The sequence below is a fragment of the Gadus macrocephalus genome, chromosome 17 (assembly GCF_031168955.1).
Source record: "Gadus macrocephalus chromosome 17, ASM3116895v1".
NCBI lineage: Eukaryota > Metazoa > Chordata > Actinopteri > Gadiformes > Gadidae > Gadus > Gadus macrocephalus.
The window spans coordinates 4,207,908-4,225,139 of record NC_082398.1 but is presented as its reverse complement, the minus strand read 5'-3'; the positions used below and the strand labels follow the sequence as shown (position 1 = coordinate 4,225,139).

The 17,232-nt window shown below is 49.6% G+C and overlaps 1 protein-coding gene across 1 annotated transcript in view; it reads right to left on the bottom strand.

The window, feature by feature from the left end:
- dok1b (docking protein 1b) overlaps positions 1 to 7,931 on the bottom strand; it is a 72,804-nt gene extending 64,873 nt beyond the window's left edge. The window contains exon 1 of the mRNA XM_060035843.1: positions 7,922 to 7,931. Within this exon, the coding sequence (XP_059891826.1) occupies positions 7,922 to 7,931 (10 nt within the window). The remainder of the gene's footprint in view (positions 1 to 7,921) is intronic.
- Between the last annotated feature and the right edge of the window lie 9,301 nt (positions 7,932 to 17,232).

Here is a 17,232-nt window from a genome sequence, read left to right as displayed (position 1 = left end):
GCTTGTTCCGGTATCAGGGCTGGATCGTGCGCATAGGCTGCCATCGGGCCCAGCTCTCTGCCTCCCCCTCTCCCCCCTTTTGCTGCGTTGACACGCACCTCCTCACGAAAAGCTCCAGCGGTGCCGCTGCTGCTCATGGATTTTTACAACCTGATGATTCTCTCTCCGCTCGCCTCGTCACGGAAATAACAATCGGTGCGCCGTGAAGACCGGACCGACGGGTATGCGTTGCCCCCACCGCAGTGCAGCAGCAGCACGTATGAACGACCTTTATTCGGATCACGCAACGACACAAGGAAGCGCGACGACGCGGTGTGTCCGCCGTGAGTGTGGAGTTGTGTAGGTTTCCGACGGGCTGCCTTCGACTGCAACGCACCAGCCCCAGTGAGCTCCATGGGCTAACGTCGGCTAGCCGATAGCTAGCGCGACACATTCGTGTACTGGTACCGCTTGCCATGTGATCTTATTATACACAAAGTCTCCGTTCACTTTTTTGAGTCGGCTGTGTTGTTTTTGGATCGATCGCCAAGGGATATCTCTGATCGTTTTTTTTTTTTTTGGATCGGATTGTAAAATGTCGGGATCTCGCCGGTGGTTCTAACTTTTGGCCTGAAGTTTGGAGAAGACAGCGGATTTAATTTTAGAACTCCCGAGGAGAACCACCGCAACACGACAGCAGAACCCCCACCCCTCTAACCCCCTACCCGCCGCTCCGCAGAACCAGCGTCGTGGTTCGCCCGTCCGGGACCGCGGATCTGAACGGACCGGACCTCGAACCTTTTCCCCCAACTTTTCCCTCCCCGCTAGCGACCCCAGCTAGCCCGTCACCGCCACCAGAAGCTCCTCGGTCCCCTCTCCGCCCGCTGTATGCCAATCAAAACGTGGATTTTATTGGGTTTTGGTCAGACCTCGGCCCAGCCACTTCAGGGTGTTTTTTCCCAGGACCGGGGCTCGTTCTTGGAACATGGACGAGTGTCGCTGCTAGCTAGTCGCTAGCTAGCAGGCTAACAGAACTAGCCGCCGATGTGGGGGTTTCAGACTTGTTGATTCACTAGCTATCTGTCGTGAGCTAGCTGGCTAGCACTGGGTCGGTCTGGGAGGGCTCCCACACCACCAGGTTCCTACTTTTAACAAGTTTATAAATGCCCAACAGACACTTTTAAAGAGTATCTCCGGTTTCATCTCTTCCTTCTCCTGTTTCTACAACTAAAACACAAAGCAGGCTGAGATGTCTACCAGAATCCCTTTGGTACAAGTCATTGAGAACACGGCAGGACAGGTAAGACTTGTTCCAACAACGTTGGGTTTTAACCCCTGGTGCCAATACAATACAATACAATATAGGACGTCGTCTTGTACACTGTTTGAGGAACTATGAGAAGAACTTAGTGGTGGCTTGAGATACTTTAAGTTTTCCCTTCCGCTCCAGGCGCTTTCTCACGCAGTTGACAAAATATTTCACACCTATTTAGGTTTCAGTATACTGTCATAGGACATGCCCTATTGCAGAAAATATTTAATTACACCTTTCTTGAGAACCAAAGCAATCGCTTCCACTTTTCGTAAGACCTACGCTTATTGCCACACACACAACTTGTTTCTGGCTGTGTTTAAAGGCATGGCCCACTGACGTCTTGATCCACCTGGGACAGCCTCGGAAAGGAATAAACAATATGAAGCAGAACTTTTTCCAATGCGATCAACCAGGCAAATTTAAGTCAGTTTGGTGTTTACTGGTGTTTTTAAGGGGGGATTTTCCAGCTGTCCCGTTGGATGATACAAAACATAAACATGTCACCACTATGGAACAAAAATATATCATAGTTATGCATTCACTCATAGCGCAACATCAGTACGTGACCTAAATTGCTAAATATGAGCTCCCTTTGGCTATTAAAAAACCAGCCAGTCATGACAGCAATTTCAGGGGGACGTCCAAATGTGTATTATTGGCTGCATTTTGTGCAAGTCATCTCATAAGTCACATATTCACTCTGTGTGTTTCGGTCCACGGCTCCAAAAAACCTTTCCCTCCATAAGCTTCTGACAATGCACTTGTTCTTGCAATATTGGCATGTGGGGCACGACACTTGTAGAGGTTAGCACAGTCTCTCCCCCCCCCCCCCCCCCCCAGGGCTTGCATGGCTAGTGGTCCCTGGCGTTGACAGGGCACTTTGAAGCTACGTCACTAGTTGGGTGGGATTAAGAAGAGTGCAGCAACACACCACCCACATGGAAACCAAAACCTCAAGTGGCTCCAGCCATCGCACCTACCTAGCGATGGATCAGTCTGTCAGTGGACCAGGGAAATCAGTGCATGATGAGATGCTAGCCTCCCCCCAGAAAAACCCAATGGCTGGTAAATCATTGTTATGGTTCAGACCTTTGGCGCTATGACTAATGGTGCAGTAACACATTAACTTTTAGTTTCAACCCGGAAGCCTGGATTCGGGACTAGCCAAGCCCCGATGCAAATGAGCGTGGGAAACCATTTTAGGATTTGCATACACCTAGTGTCACTGCGCTGGACGCCACATGGGCAGGAAACGCAGTGTTCCGTCGTATGGTGGAGGAGTTGCGTCCTAAAACGGTGTGACCAAGAACACTTCCCAGGCCTCCAAAGAAATGAGTCATGAATGGTAGCTCAGAGGTCATGTGACGGGCCATGTTGAATGGGAAATTAGGTTTCGTGACGTTTAACCAATTTGCCTTGATTTCATTATCCACTTATTTTCCGAGCACACAGAAATAGTTTTCAACTAGTATGTCGTTTACCGGTAAAGAGGGCAGCTTACTCTAATGCAAGCGTTGGATTGTAGGTGTGTTGTGTTGTGGTGTGGGTGTTGAAGCCTGTGTTTTCTGTGTGTTGTGGACGTGAGTTTGCGGGGAAGGTGTGTCCAGTTCTCCTTTTGTCACAAGACGGTGTAGGAATGTCTGACGTCTTGTGTGGCAGGTGACTGATAATGGCAGTACCATAAAAGGAACCAAACTCTTTCCACATGGTGACTAGATTACCCATTTCGTGAGAGCTTCCGTTTGGACCTTGATATTTACCACCCTGACCTCCTTGGATTCATTGTATAATACCTTGACGAAGACTTCAAAATATACTTGGCTAGCTGGAGTGGAATCCTTTAGATAATTGCAACCCAATTCATGGTCCTAGCGTCATGCTAGCTCTTTAGCACCCTTGGTGTATTACGTGAAGATTATGGTAAACGCCCAAGGTGTATGACTATGACCGTGTGAGTAAATATGTTGTGGGTTGGGTAAGCTAATCAAGATAACGCCACACTGGAGTTAATGCCAAACCGCAGTATCCCTCGCTCGCTATCTGTACAAGTAGGACGTTTGTTGCTCTGCCGGTGCTAGGTTTGCTTATATTTATTAAAAAATCACAGATTCATATTCTTGCCAAACAAGTTAGGCTCGTTGTCTGTCTGATATTCGTTGAAGAGAACTTTGTTTTACAGTTGACAGCCAGGGCCAATAAATGTGCATATCTACTTCCATCAGCCAATCAGTGAGCACTTTGATGGTTCATTCAAATTAGAATGAACTGTCAAAGTCTGAACCCGCCTGTGACTTCTAGTCTGATGTATACGCACTTTACCTGTCGAGGTTATTCAGTTAGGTTAGTTTTGTGTGTTTTGGCCTATGGGGGGGATGTGGCATTGCAGAAAGTAGACCATTGTATTACTCTGAGTGTGTGTGCATGTGGCCTGACGTAAGGAAGCCCGCTTCACTTTGGACCAGGGGAGGGGAAGAAACCTAGAGTGCAGCTGAGCTGGCTGGTATTCCGGCAGGTGTAAGCAAGTTTATACACACACATGGCTGGTAACTGTACCTGGGACAAAGGTCACAGACCATAATGTAGCTGATTATATAAGGCTGCGGCCATGGCTGTCACACATGTGCGTGCGTGCGCGTGTGTGTGTGTGTGTGTGTGTGTGTGTGTGTGTGTGTGTGTGTGTGTGTGTGTGTGTGTCCATGCTATTAAATACCAGTCCAGCGTGCACGTGCACACACACACACACTTGCCACATCTTTTCCGGGATCTATTTCTGGGATATTATAAATTCAGTGTTTGCTGATGTTGACCACACTCCCAACTCCCCAACCACTTCCCTCGTCCACTCGCAGCTGCATCTTCCGGGGGGGGAGCGGAGGGGGCTTCATATTAAGGGTCTCAGGCTAGCTAGACCCAGACTAGGTTTGTAGGTTAAAGGCCTTGGAACACACACACACACACAGTCACACAGTCACACACACACACACACACACACAGTCACACACACGCGCACTCGAACACAGAAACACACACACCCTCTCTCTGAAAGGGCGGTATAGTAAGCGTCTGCGGTGTTGTGTTTCCCGGTGCGCGGGACGAGATGGCACCAAGCTTTGACACGCCGCCCCCGACGGCGGTGACAGACGGACCCCTGAGCCGGCGGGGCTGTCGAGATACGCTCGGGCTATATTTACTCCCTGCTTCCTGATCGATTGTCTGAATCGGCAGAACCGAGACGAGGAGAAGTACGGAGTTCCAACTTTGGCATCAAGGTCAATCGGATGTTTCGTCGTGACGACGGAAAAAAGAGTTAATATCTGATGATTGAGGATTGGAATCGAGGGACGCAGTTAATATTGGAGGCTAATAATTGTTTAAACGTTCAGACGGGACTTCCCGGTCGCTTGACTGATGTTTGTCCCCGAGCTCATAATAGGAAACCACCTGGTCCAAAATGGCGGCGCGTATCTATTCCGAAGTGTGCGCATCGCGGGGGACCCCCCCCCCCCTACCCAACCACCCCCTCCCAGATGTGTCTGAATCGTTCTATTGTCCAGTTTCCTGCCTCAAATGTCCCCTGTCCATTCATCCTGCAACATCCTTAGATTAGAAAAATAAAGAGAGCGCTCCTGGAACGCCACTGTGCCGGATTGTTACCGTGGCCACCGTGCCATTGTTTGTCTGGACACAATCCAGTCTAGGGCCCCCCGCTGCGACCTATTCATAGGCATGGTGTGTGATGGCTTTTCACCGTTTGAACCGTTCCTCCAACGAAAATCAATTAGGTGTGTGTGTGTGTGTGTGTGTGTGTGTGTGTGCGTGTGTGTGTGTGTGCATGCGTGTTTTGGCTGTAATGGAACGATCCGCAAAGGAATGGAGGTTGATACCAGCTGGTCAGACCCAAAGTCCATCATAACTGGGAACGTTTCCTGCAGTTGTCCAGTCTATACACTTTGCCGTCTTTTCGAGTGGGTTGACTCCTACTACTACTTTTTTGTTTTTTTGGTCGATAGCATGGCTGGGATGGGTCGGGGATGTAGGACAGAACAGCAAAGCAAACAATATTGCATGTGGATTTCAGTTCATTCTAGTTCAGAGGCTGAGAAGTGCCGTCTCCAAGTGAGGGCGATCTATTGTGCTGGTGTTACCGGGCAGATTGAACCTGAGGCCTGGCTATACCATCAGGCAGCTAGCATGATCTCTTTTCATGACTGCAGTTCATCAAGTCAGCTTTAAGTCGGGTTAGAAGCGCCAAAGTCGACCAGGTTTTCGCTTGTAAGAATTAAACAAATCTGCCTTTTTTGAAAGTTTGACAATTGTTTAAAACCGCTACGGCTCGACCTTGCTTGAAACAATAGAGGGCAATCATTTTGAAAAGTCGTCCATCTCTTCGCCCCTGTTGCTGCACGAAAGAAAAAGGAAAAAAACATGATAATTGACAAGAAATAGTGGCTTGGGTCTACTCGAGACGGGCACACAGAGCTATGCTGCCGTACGAGGAGTACTTAGAGCCTGTCACTCCTCAGTGGAGAGGACTTGGACCTGGCTGAGGGGTAATCTCCAGCGACGCTGGGCCTCAGAGAGAGCATCGTGACCGCTGCCAGGGAGTGCAGGGCGAGAGGTCCACCCTGATGGCTGATGACGGAGAGCAGCAGACGGATGGAAGCAACCGTGTGGAGAAGTACTGAATGGACCGAACAAAGGGTTGTTTCGTGGGGGCCAAAAAATAGTAAATCGAATAAACGTGGCGGGACTATTCGACCGATGGATTGAACTAATCAGTCCCGGCCGACGAGGAATATCTTTGATCGGGGCTAGTCCTGATGCACACACCTGTTCCCGTTGTCTGATTGGCTGGGAACTGCCATGCCATTATCCATCTGTCTGTTTACGTCTTGAATGCTTGTAGCATCTGTAGCGCTTTGATGCACTTGCATAGACAACACCAGTATTCCTGCCTGTGTGTGTGTGCGGGTATTTACAGCATTTACCTGATGGCAAGCCTGGATCGATGCGCTTAACGGATGAGTCACCTCATCGACAATGTATAGCGAGCAAGCGCACACGCGCACACACACACACGCATGTAGACAGACACACACACTCCAGTACACATTGGAGTTCCGCCCAGGAAACCATAAATTATGGCTCTTTCCTACCAGACCAGTCACTAGGCAGAAAGACAAACCCTGCCTGGGCCCTAGCAACCGAGAACCTGCGAGAGAGAGAGAGAGAGACACACACACACACACACACACACACACACACACACACACACACACACACACACACACACACACACACACACACACACACACACACACACACACACACACACCCCTACCTCTTCATTCTTACACAGGCGTTCATGGACGTTTAAATTCATACCTTTTCTCATTCATTACCCCTCTCTCCCTCTGCCACTCTTTATTCATTGATCCCCGTACCGCCAATGCTAAGAAGCCGTGGCTCGTGCGCCTGTGTGTGAGTGTGTGACGCAGAGCGTCGTCAACCAACGGCGACGTGTCCTCGTACCCTAGCAACACCCCCCGTCTGGCTGTTTATCCAACAACGCAACGATGCCCTCTGCACCCATAACGCCCAAGAGTGTGTGTGCATATGTATGTGTGTGTGCTGTGAGCAACGCGGGGCTATAGAACTGGTCTTTCCAGCCGGGCGGCTTGTGGCTGGTGGGGTGTGTTAACTGAATCGCATCACGCACGTCAGGGTTCGATGTCACTCAGGTACTGGGAGGGTGGATTCTTCTGTTCTCAAAGGGCGCCTCTCTCTCTCTCTCTGTCTCTGTCTCTCTCTCTGTATGTGTGTATGCGTCTCTCTCTATTCTGTGTGTGTGTCTCTCCGTCTTTCTCTCTCCTTCTTTCTCTACCTCTGTCTCTCTCTCTCTCCAAGTCTCTGTCTCTCACACTCTCCCTCTCTCTCTGTCTCTGTCTGTGTGTCAGCATGACGCAACAACTGCCATTTCTCTGTGTGGTTTCTGTTTTTTCTTTCGTCAGCCCATAGTTTGGTCTAAGGGACAGCAGGGGCGCGTCCTTTGTCCCAGTGTTAACGCAAGACGTAACCGTCTGGCTGGTTATGCATGCAGTAGGGGTGTAACGATACATGTACACTCGTATTTGAACCGAATCGGTACGGAGTGGACGTCACGGTTCGGTGCATGGATTTACACGGAGAATGGTCGGTATAAAATTAAATAAAACTGGCATGCGAATTAATTAATGTAATGTGGAACTAATGTTTGATACGCGAGTTCTTCAGGGACAACTAATGGCGCGTTTCCAACGGAGGGTGCCGGTCAGTTCAGTTCGCTACGGTGCGGAACGGATCGCGTTCCCACCGCCAAAAGTGGGCGTGACCCGCACTGTGAGCCGTACTCGTCTCGCTGTACTCCTCCGTTGGGTTACTGTCAGACGCCTGAAAGGGAGCCACACACGCCATCCGTTGATTGGGCGACAGAATCGCACTTCCGTGAGACGGGGATAATAACAAACAAACACACATTATCCGCAAAGTATTTCTGGAACGGCTAAAGCTTCGTTGATTGAATAAAATGTCGCACAAAAGTTTGCCGACCTTCTTGGACGTTCTACATTGTTGATCTTTGTTCATTGTGCGCGTCCATCTTTTTCCTTGGATTTATTAGCAGGTTACACAATGCTAACGTAACCCCCCCCCCACAATGAGGGTACTGTCGGCGGTGGAAACACGAGCCGTAACTGAGCTGCGCCAAACCGAACCTTCACTACTCCACAAAGCCGCACTGACCCGCACCCTCCCGTGGAAATGCACTAATTCTGTGTACTTTGCACTATCATAAATAAGGCATGCTGCATTTTCAGTTTCATAACTGATTGTCTTATTTGTTTACACGTTACGGATGTAGTCAGGAGTTGATGTGGGGTACTTAATGTTTACATCTTGGATTAAACAGTTCAGGCGGTTGCAGCTAGCTCAGGGGAGAGACTGTATGACACTAGGTGGTACAACCTGAGTGACTTCAGTGTGCCGTTACACCCCTAGCATGCAAACAAGTCTGCCAAAATATTCATCCAGATTTATAATTGTTTTTATTTGTATGTATGGAGAACGTGGACGTTAAAGATCGCTCAACCAGCGAAGGCTTGCCAGTGTCTCATGGGATTCGTTCTATATGAGGGGGGGATTTTGTCGGACGTTAAATATCGAATTTTATTATTAATGATATCTGATAAACGATCGGGGCAATAACGCTAGGTGTGTGGAAATCACCCGCGAATTGTCCAACGTAATTCATTCCATTTCGGTCTCTTCATTTGTCCCTCTTAAGGAAGGGATCATTACATTTTGGATGACGAATTTTATTAGGGTCCCTAATGGCGGACGTGGAAACGTAGGCTCGTCTACCTTGGCTCGTCTACCTTGGCTCCACATAAATGGAAAAAAAACTTAGTTTAATGAAAGTTTTTGCCAAAATCTCAATCTGTCCTTTGTGTTTTGACGTTGAATTTGATTAACATGGCTGCTGCTCTTTGGCGCCGGTATGGTCTGCCTGGTAGCTACAGCAGACCCACCAAGCTCCACTGCCCCCCCCTGCCCCCCCTGCAGTCCGCTGGGTGGGGTTGAAAGCGACGGCCCCCTGCTCTGATTCTGTCAGTCATCCATCAGTACCACCACAGTGTTCCACCTGCAACCATACTCTACCCGTCTATTCATCCGCCAGCCGGGTCCTGTAACCCTGACACACGCACACGCACGCACGCTGGAGTAGGTACAGGAGCATGCAGGGAATCCACACTGTGACTCTAGCTGTGAAAGCTGCTCTGAATTGGTCATACACTGCCTTGCACACATACACAGGGTCTCACAAACACACCCACACACACATGACTACACACTCTCGGTAGTTAGGATAATCTGAGGCAGGAACATACGTGAGGGAGGGAGGGGGGGGGGGGGGGGGGGGGGCAAACAAGAACACACACGCACACACACAAAATCGCACACACACACTGCATTCACAGCAAACTGAGACTCTGCGTTGCAACCCCTTGCTAAAGCAGGCGGCCTCTCACAGGTTTACTTAGCTGTGTGTGTGTGTGTGTGTGTGTGTGTGTGGGAGGGGACAGTGTTGGAGAGGGGAAAGAGAACAGTTCAAGTGTTTGAGCCGGTGTGGCTCGCTCACGTAGGGAATTGACCCAATTCAAGCTTCAAGCATTCCCGCCATAACAGTCCCCCTAGTCTGTTCTTTTTCCCTCTTAAGTCTTCCCCCACTTCCTGTTTATCTCCCCCCACTGCATTGGCTCCGCCTTCCTTTTGAAGGGTCCAATGGCTGAGCTTTGTCACAGGCTTCCAGATGACCCATCACCATCCACTCAATTTAAGTGCAGAGTAATCACCGGCAGGCTTCTGTGTTTTAAAGTCGACACTTTGAGCTGGTGACTCTAAAAGACACTCGCTTAGTAGAATGATTTGTGCTCCTAAACGGCAGCCTCCGCCTCGTGTGACACCCAACGACGCTCAATGTAATCCCTGCTGCCGTCCCTAATGGCTCCCCTGTTCTGACCAGCGCTGGAGGAAGGGAGGGAGCAGGTGAGAGGAGAAGGAAGGCAGGGACGAGAGGGCTGGAGAGCGAGGGAGAAAAGGAAAAGAGTTGGCAGGATACAAAAGGCGACAAATCACCATGGCAACAGTCTCCACGACGTGTATGTGTGTGTGTGTGTGTGTGTGTGTGTCTCCACCCGCCCACCCGTGGAAGATAATGTAAGAGCCCTATGAGGATGTGTTACTCTGAGGATAAACAGCTCTTGTTCCGAGCACGGTTTGTTCTGCTGCACACAGCAAAGATGGCTGAAAAAAAAAAAAAAAACTGACTGCAATATTATTATTTTCTAACTTTGACTCGAGGGATAAGTATCCTGCCCTTTTTTTTGTTATCGAAGGAAATACATTTTTCAATTCATTACAGTGATTCACGACTATGGAGGTAAATCTCTTCACAAAGGAGGGATTCAGCTTCCTCCATCACTTCCATTTTTCTAATCGCTCTGCGGCGCGGCATCCTCAATCCACTCCCACGTCCCCGACGACGGCTATTTATACCCGCGCGGCGCCGAGGTCATGATCTCCTCGCTCGGGGAAGGGCCTTGTTTGTGTCCCGGGCTTTTTATACGATCCTCTCCTGCCTGTCTGACCACAACCCCACACGTGTAAACAACATCATACTCTCTCTCCCACCAGTTCACACACCACCTGTAGTAGGGCCCGTCGCACTGCGGGGACGGGGTTTGGGTGGCGTTCCGGAAGCCCGGGACCCACAGAGGCCCTGGTTTCCTTTTGCGGCCGGTGCCCACCGTTGATACTATCTTGAATAGGGATGCACCGAAATGAAAATTCTTGGCCGAAACCGAAACCGAATATACTGAAACAGTTGGCCGAAGGCCGAAACCGAATACCGAATGTGGCTTTCAATGTTTTTCATTCATTTTGCTTTAATTTTTCACCATTGCATAAATCAAACAATTAAATGTCCTTTATAAACTTTTTTGTCTTGCTTTTCTATAAAAAAATAATATTACAAATTTGATACAAAATATCTATTTAATACTGAACGTTTTCTAACATTCCAGCAGACATTATTGCAAGAATTTAAGAACAATGTACCTTTTTTAATAAAAAAAACTAAATGTTCGGTGTATTATGTTCGGCCTTTATACTCCTTCGGCCGAAACCGAACATTATGTTTTGGGCCATTTTCGGCCGAACATGTTCGTTGGCCGAATATTCGGTGCATCCCTAATCTTGATTGATGTATTGCGCGAAATCTCTGCATTTGCACTAGGCACTTTTATTAGCTTTTAAACCAAAAAAAGTATTTTTTCCGGCACCATTGAGGCACCATTTTAAGAGTGTAGTAAAGGTATTGTCATTGGAAAATACGCAAACCGATACTCATTCCAAGACCTCGGTTAGGGCCTACAGTTTTTCTCACAGGTTTCAGCCAAGCAATTGTCCCCCCTAGGCATTTCAACCTTCGTGTGTGCTATTCACTATAAAAAAATTGGCTACAGGCTTTCTCTTGTCATCGTTTGTTGTTGCCTCCGTGATATGAAGAAGGGACGTTGCGCGTGGATGTTTTTTCAGGTGTTGGTTGGGCGGCCATTATTGAAGATGCCGCCCATCACTTCCTGTTGCAGCACCTTCAGGAATAAGGGCGGGAATCTGTGACGTTTCTGTTGGATGTATCCCCATCATGTTGAGTTGCACCTCGGAATATGGGCCCTTATTAAGGAAAACGTTTTGAATATTACCAGGAAGAAAGGGTTATTTGCGGGCTGTGATTATAAAAATCTGGGCAGACTACGTTTTGCGGTTAAATCCAGAGAAAGGCCCGCCGCCCACCTGTGTGTGTGTGTGTACACGTGCAAGAGTGCGTGCGTGCGGGCAGGGCTGTGTCCAGTCAGCATATCTAGATTAGTAAAGGTCACTGATAGTGTGTGTGTGTGTGTGTGTGTGTGTGTGTGTGTGTGTGTGTGTGTGTGTGTGTGTGTGTGTGTATGTGTGTCCTAGTGGTGGCTGGAAATGGCCACCCAGGTAGGGCGTTCCTCTGAGACCGTCTGCCAGCACCCCTACTGTATGGTGTTGAAAAAGGGAGGGTGGGGGGGGTCTCCCGAGAGTACAGACTTTATAAATACCAGCCCAAGTTAGTGCAAGATATGCAGAGCTGTGTGTGTGTGTGTGTCGTTCTATCTTGGCCTTCATGACTCAGTCGCAGCATCAGCGAGTAAAGTGAGAGGTACAAAACAATGTCATACATTGTCCTCGTCTAAAATCGTCTTTTGGGGAGGGGGGGACGGTTGTCTGGCTGTGCAGGGGGTGCGTGTGTTTGTGTGCGCGCACGCATGCGTTTGTGTGTCTGCCTGCAGCTGCTGAAGAATGAAGGAAGATTCAGAGGAGACGACCAAAATAGGCGGACATGAAAGAGGAGAAGAGAGTAGGAAGGGTTGAGGCCAGGGAGAGCAAACGTGTACTTACTGCGTGCGTCTGTGGGGAACGCTTTTCATGGGTCTTGACGTACATTGAAACGGCTAAAATTGTTCTATTAAAGTTCAGATAAGTTACTCTGTCAGCTCGTCACGACAATTGATTAAAAACTAACAGATTTGTGTTTGAACTGGTGAAATTAAAGTTAGGGTAGGCATTTTGGAATAAGCCGCCCAGATTGATCTTGATTTTGAAAGTATCCAACTAAGTACCCCCCCCCCCCCCCCCCCCCCCTCCCTTCAGGCCTCAAAAGCCACTCTCTCAAAACGCGTGATTCTCAGTGTCTAGCTTTAGCATAAGGTCTGCTCTAGGCTTGTAGAGGACTTACATGAGTGCACAGATAGACTTTTAGGTAGGTAGACAAGTAGGTAGACCTTCTTATCATTCCATTATGGCCAAATGAAATGATTTGGGTGTAATGAAATTCCTAATTTGAGTATTCAATTACTTATTTCCGGCCTGCAACAGCCGTTGATTGCCAATATTGTTCTGTAATTTGACATAGCATTTTATTTTTTGATTGCTGGTTGTAAAGAGAATTTCATCAAATATTACCAAAAATGCATCCAACATAAACACCTCACCCTAGCTTAAGTGATTGCCCCTTTCTGTGTTTCTAATAGACTGCCATACATGCGTCAAGGCTTAAGTATAATTGTTCCAGGCAGGCCGCTAAACCATAGCATAGCTTTTGCTAAAGTTCCTGTTGACATATCGACACTACATGTGGGGGCTGTCCTAACGGCTCTCCTCAAAGCCGTGGAGGGGAATTGGGATTAGCATTTCTAAATGGGGAAGACGGCAAAGAAGGTTATCGCCATGGCTGCACGACGTATAGCATCTGATATCCCACTCGCTCTATCCAGGCTTGTCCGTCACCGCGAGTAAGCCGAGATTCACGAGCATTACGCGGTCTCGGGGTCTCCTTGCCGTCGTCGCAACATCCCACACGTCCCGGTCACGAATCCCAAGACTCCCCCCGTCGGCCGGGGGAAGCGCACCGTTCGTCCGGTGCGGTCAAACCATTTTGTCTGCACGGCTATTCCTGAGTCTAAATAAGCGGCCCCTGCCACGGCGAGCCGTCCAATGGGAACCGCCCAATGGGAACCGTCCAATGGGAACCGCCCAATGGGAACCGCGTCGGGTTCAGATCAGAGCAGAGAGGCTAGCGCACCACGCACGATCAAGCCCGGAGTTTCCCCTCAGTCTTCCCATTTTTTAAAAGATAATACAATGGCTGTTTTGGACGGGTGGAGGTGACAGTGATGAGGGCTTATACTATATACAGCCCTCGTCATTTTCTCCCACTATTTCTTTTGGGATTGTCGGTGCGTTCCTTGTGTGTCCTGTTAGGAAAGCATCCAAAGGCCCACCCTCTCCCACGTCTAGATTACAGGGTTGGCCAGGGGGAATTAGAGAGGCGGAATTGGAGCAGAAAAAGTAAAAGGAGAAAGTGCGTACGTCATGGCAGCGCTCTGCTGGGTTCAGAGGCTGCTTATTGTAGGCGGGCGTCTCTGTCGTCATTATTTGCTGAACTTCTGCTCAGCAAAGTGGTTTCTCTTGCTCATGAGCTTTGTTTATAGTCGTAGTTTTACTACCCGGCGACATCTTTCCACTTAGTACTGTATAACAAAAAGCTATATCAATAAGATATTAAATACCTTATTTTTCTTTTTTCACCACGTTTGAACACTCAGTAAATGTCAAAGAAACGCACTGGTATAAATACAACTCTATGTGTTTGAGTGTTATTTCTGGGTTGAAGGAGCATTTCTTTTAGATTCGGCTCAAAGTCAGCCAACTGTCAGATCACAAGGAAGCTGAGCAGAAGGATGGAGCAAACAGACCGCGACGCTTAAACAAACAGGGCCGTCGCCAAAGCATTGTGTCAATAAGTGGAACAAGTGCGGCAGGCCGAGGCTAACACAGCACATCTCGAACCGACGATTTATAAACGACGGAAGGGAGATTGGCCCAGAGAGGCACCGGTAGAAAAAAAATAAAAAAAATAAAAAGCGGTCTGTAGAATCTCTAAAAAAAGGGCTAAAGAAACGGTCTCCCACAGAAGTCCAACTGGCTCGGAGCCAAGATGGCGGTGAACCGTTTTAAAATTAGAACCTTGAGGATTTCTTCTTCTCCCCCCGCGGCCCGAGAGGGAAAAGAAAAGAGAGCTCGAGTCAAAAAGTTAACGGACCACAAAGCCCAGAACTACAGTTGTCTCTGACTTCTGGGCAGACTGTCCTCCGACGTGGCCCTCCTTCCTCTTGGATTACATCAGCCTAATCGCCCGTTCCCCTCCCGAGATGAAGGGAAAGGGGAAGAAGCGGCAGTCCACCAGACAGAGACGCAGAGAGAGGCCCTATTCCAGCCACTGCACCCCAGAAAATCGAGTCTTTGTACACGGGGACAAAAACCACGACGTCTTCACAACACTGCGCTTTTCATTTGGACATTTTTATTTCAGCCTTTTCACTACAACTGGTCCCGTTCCAGCGACGGCAAAACCTCCATGCAGTTTGATTCCCCTCTTCTTCCGTCCTTTGCCCACACACACAATTCGTCACGCCGTTCTCTCGCCGAACCAGAAAACCCCCCTCGACTCGACTCGACCACCGCGGGCTAAATTCATCCTTCCGTCTCTCCTCGATAATCCGCGTCTCTTCCCACCGCCCACAGAAAAAACTAATCGGGTCAATTACAGGGTTTGCAGAGAGAGAGAGAGAGAGCAGAGAGAGAGCAGAGAGAGAGCGAGAAAGAGACCGGGACAGAGAACTAGACAGAGAGGGGGTGAGGTTGCTTTATCAGCACCGGCTTCGCAGACGGTATCCCTTGCCATCTGGAGAGAGAGGCAGACACACGCGCGTACCGGCACATCCTCGCACAAATCCGGAAATGTTTTGCGGTCATCTGCATTCGTCCTGTTCCCCCGGGGACTTGAGAACGAGGCGGATGCTACTGAGGAAACTGTGTGTGTGTGTGTGTGCGTGCGTGTGTGTCACCGTTTTTGTTTGTGGAATGGGTCCGACCAGAACTTAGGCCTGTTCTGTGCGCTTATCCGGGTCCGACACAGACATTAACAAATGAATAAGAAAGATGGATAGGAAGCGAGTGTGAGGGGACAGGAAAAGAAGTGAGACGTTCCTCCCTGCACCGACGCCCATACCCCCCTCCCATGTGGGTCTCAAATCTCTTAACAGACGTGTGTGTGTGTGTGTGTGTGTGTGTGTGTGTCGTCATCCTGGAGCCAGGCGCCCTCTCCCCTGACCCTGATCCCTGTCACCTGTCTGCACAGATCACGCACACACATACACATACACACACACAGATCACTCACACACACACACACACAGATCACTCACACACACAGAAATTCAGTCCTACAGCAGTATGTGGCGCTATTCATGTTATACATGGCCGGACTGCAATGGCTGACTTTAGTTTTGATCTTCGAGTGTGTGCGTGCCGGTGCGTGTGGTCATGTCATGCAAATGATCCGCCAGTGGACTTCTGCCAAAGCCGGCCTAATGTGGCTAGGGCGATCGATACAAGTGATGGAATTAGGAGTAACTCCGTCCATTCATTCATTAGGAAGAAACAAACCGCTCCCCATGACCATTAGCGGCCCAGAATAGATCCTGTTGCGACGGTTAGCATGTGCTCTGCTCCTGCATGAAGGCGCGGCTCCGACGGGATCATAACTCGTCTTCGCCCGGCGCTCATCCGTCCTTTGTTCCTCTCCCTCTCCCCCTCCAGGACTCCAAGCCGTCCACGGGCCGTCCCAGCATGCCGCGCTGTCGGAACTCGGTCGCCGCGCCGACGGACGAGCAGCCGCACATCGGCAACTACCCGCCTCCTCAAGACCATCGGCAAGGGCAACTTCGCCAAGGTCAAGCTGGCACGCCACATCCTCACGGGCAAAGAGGTGAGCGCCACGGCGACCGCGCCCGGTCGTCCGAGAGCCGGGGGGGCCAAACGGGGGGACCGGGTTCACCTGGAGGCCTCCTGAAACGTTGTTGTTGTTGTTGTTGTTGTTGTTGTTGTTATTGAGCGACGAGGCTGTGAACGGTGCGATTCCAGTTGGTCTCAGATGGTTCACCGGCGCGCTAACCCCCCCCCCCCCCCCCCCCGAGTGTGGATCGAAGCAACTCCCTGATCCGTGAAACACTGTTAGCATTACCGTCTGACATGTTTGTGAGGATAGCGGCCCAGTATTCGTCGGTGAGCTGGAAGAGGATGGTTGAATACGGCTGGGCTAGACGCCGTCAGCCCATGGGTCAGGGCCGGGCCGTGGCAGACATTGGTTAACATCTCCCCCCCCACACTGTTACACCACCGGACACTGAGAGACAACCATCTTCTCTCGCTCGTCTGCTGTAGTCCATGTGTGCAACGACGAAGACGAAGTCTCCGACATAAACGCAGAAATCACAACCGTCCTCTGTCTGATGCACACAGCAATGTCTCCCCACTTCTAAAGTCCAGATGTGTGTGTTTCTCCTTTAAGTGTGTGTGTGTGTGTGTGTGTGTGTGTGTGTGTGTGTGTGTGTGTGTGTGCGTTTATAGGAAACATCCAGGGGTGGGGCTCTGTTAATGTCTGACAGCTCCGTGCTTGACACCCTGATAACACTCCATGTGACCCGGTGCCACACGTGCAAGTCGATGTGTGTGTGTGTGTGTGTGTGTGTGCGCGAGCACACACACATGCAGGCACGCACGCAAACACGCGACCAAATAGAAAGAAACGAAGGGAGAGTGAAGGAGAGTCAGGAGGACCAGTAGGAGTGGAGGAAATAAATAAATAACGCGGGCACACATACACAAATAGATGTGTGATCTCGCTCGGTAGGTCTCTCTTTTTGTCTTCGTCTCCACGCGGCTTCCTTTCATTAGAGGCCCGCCATCCC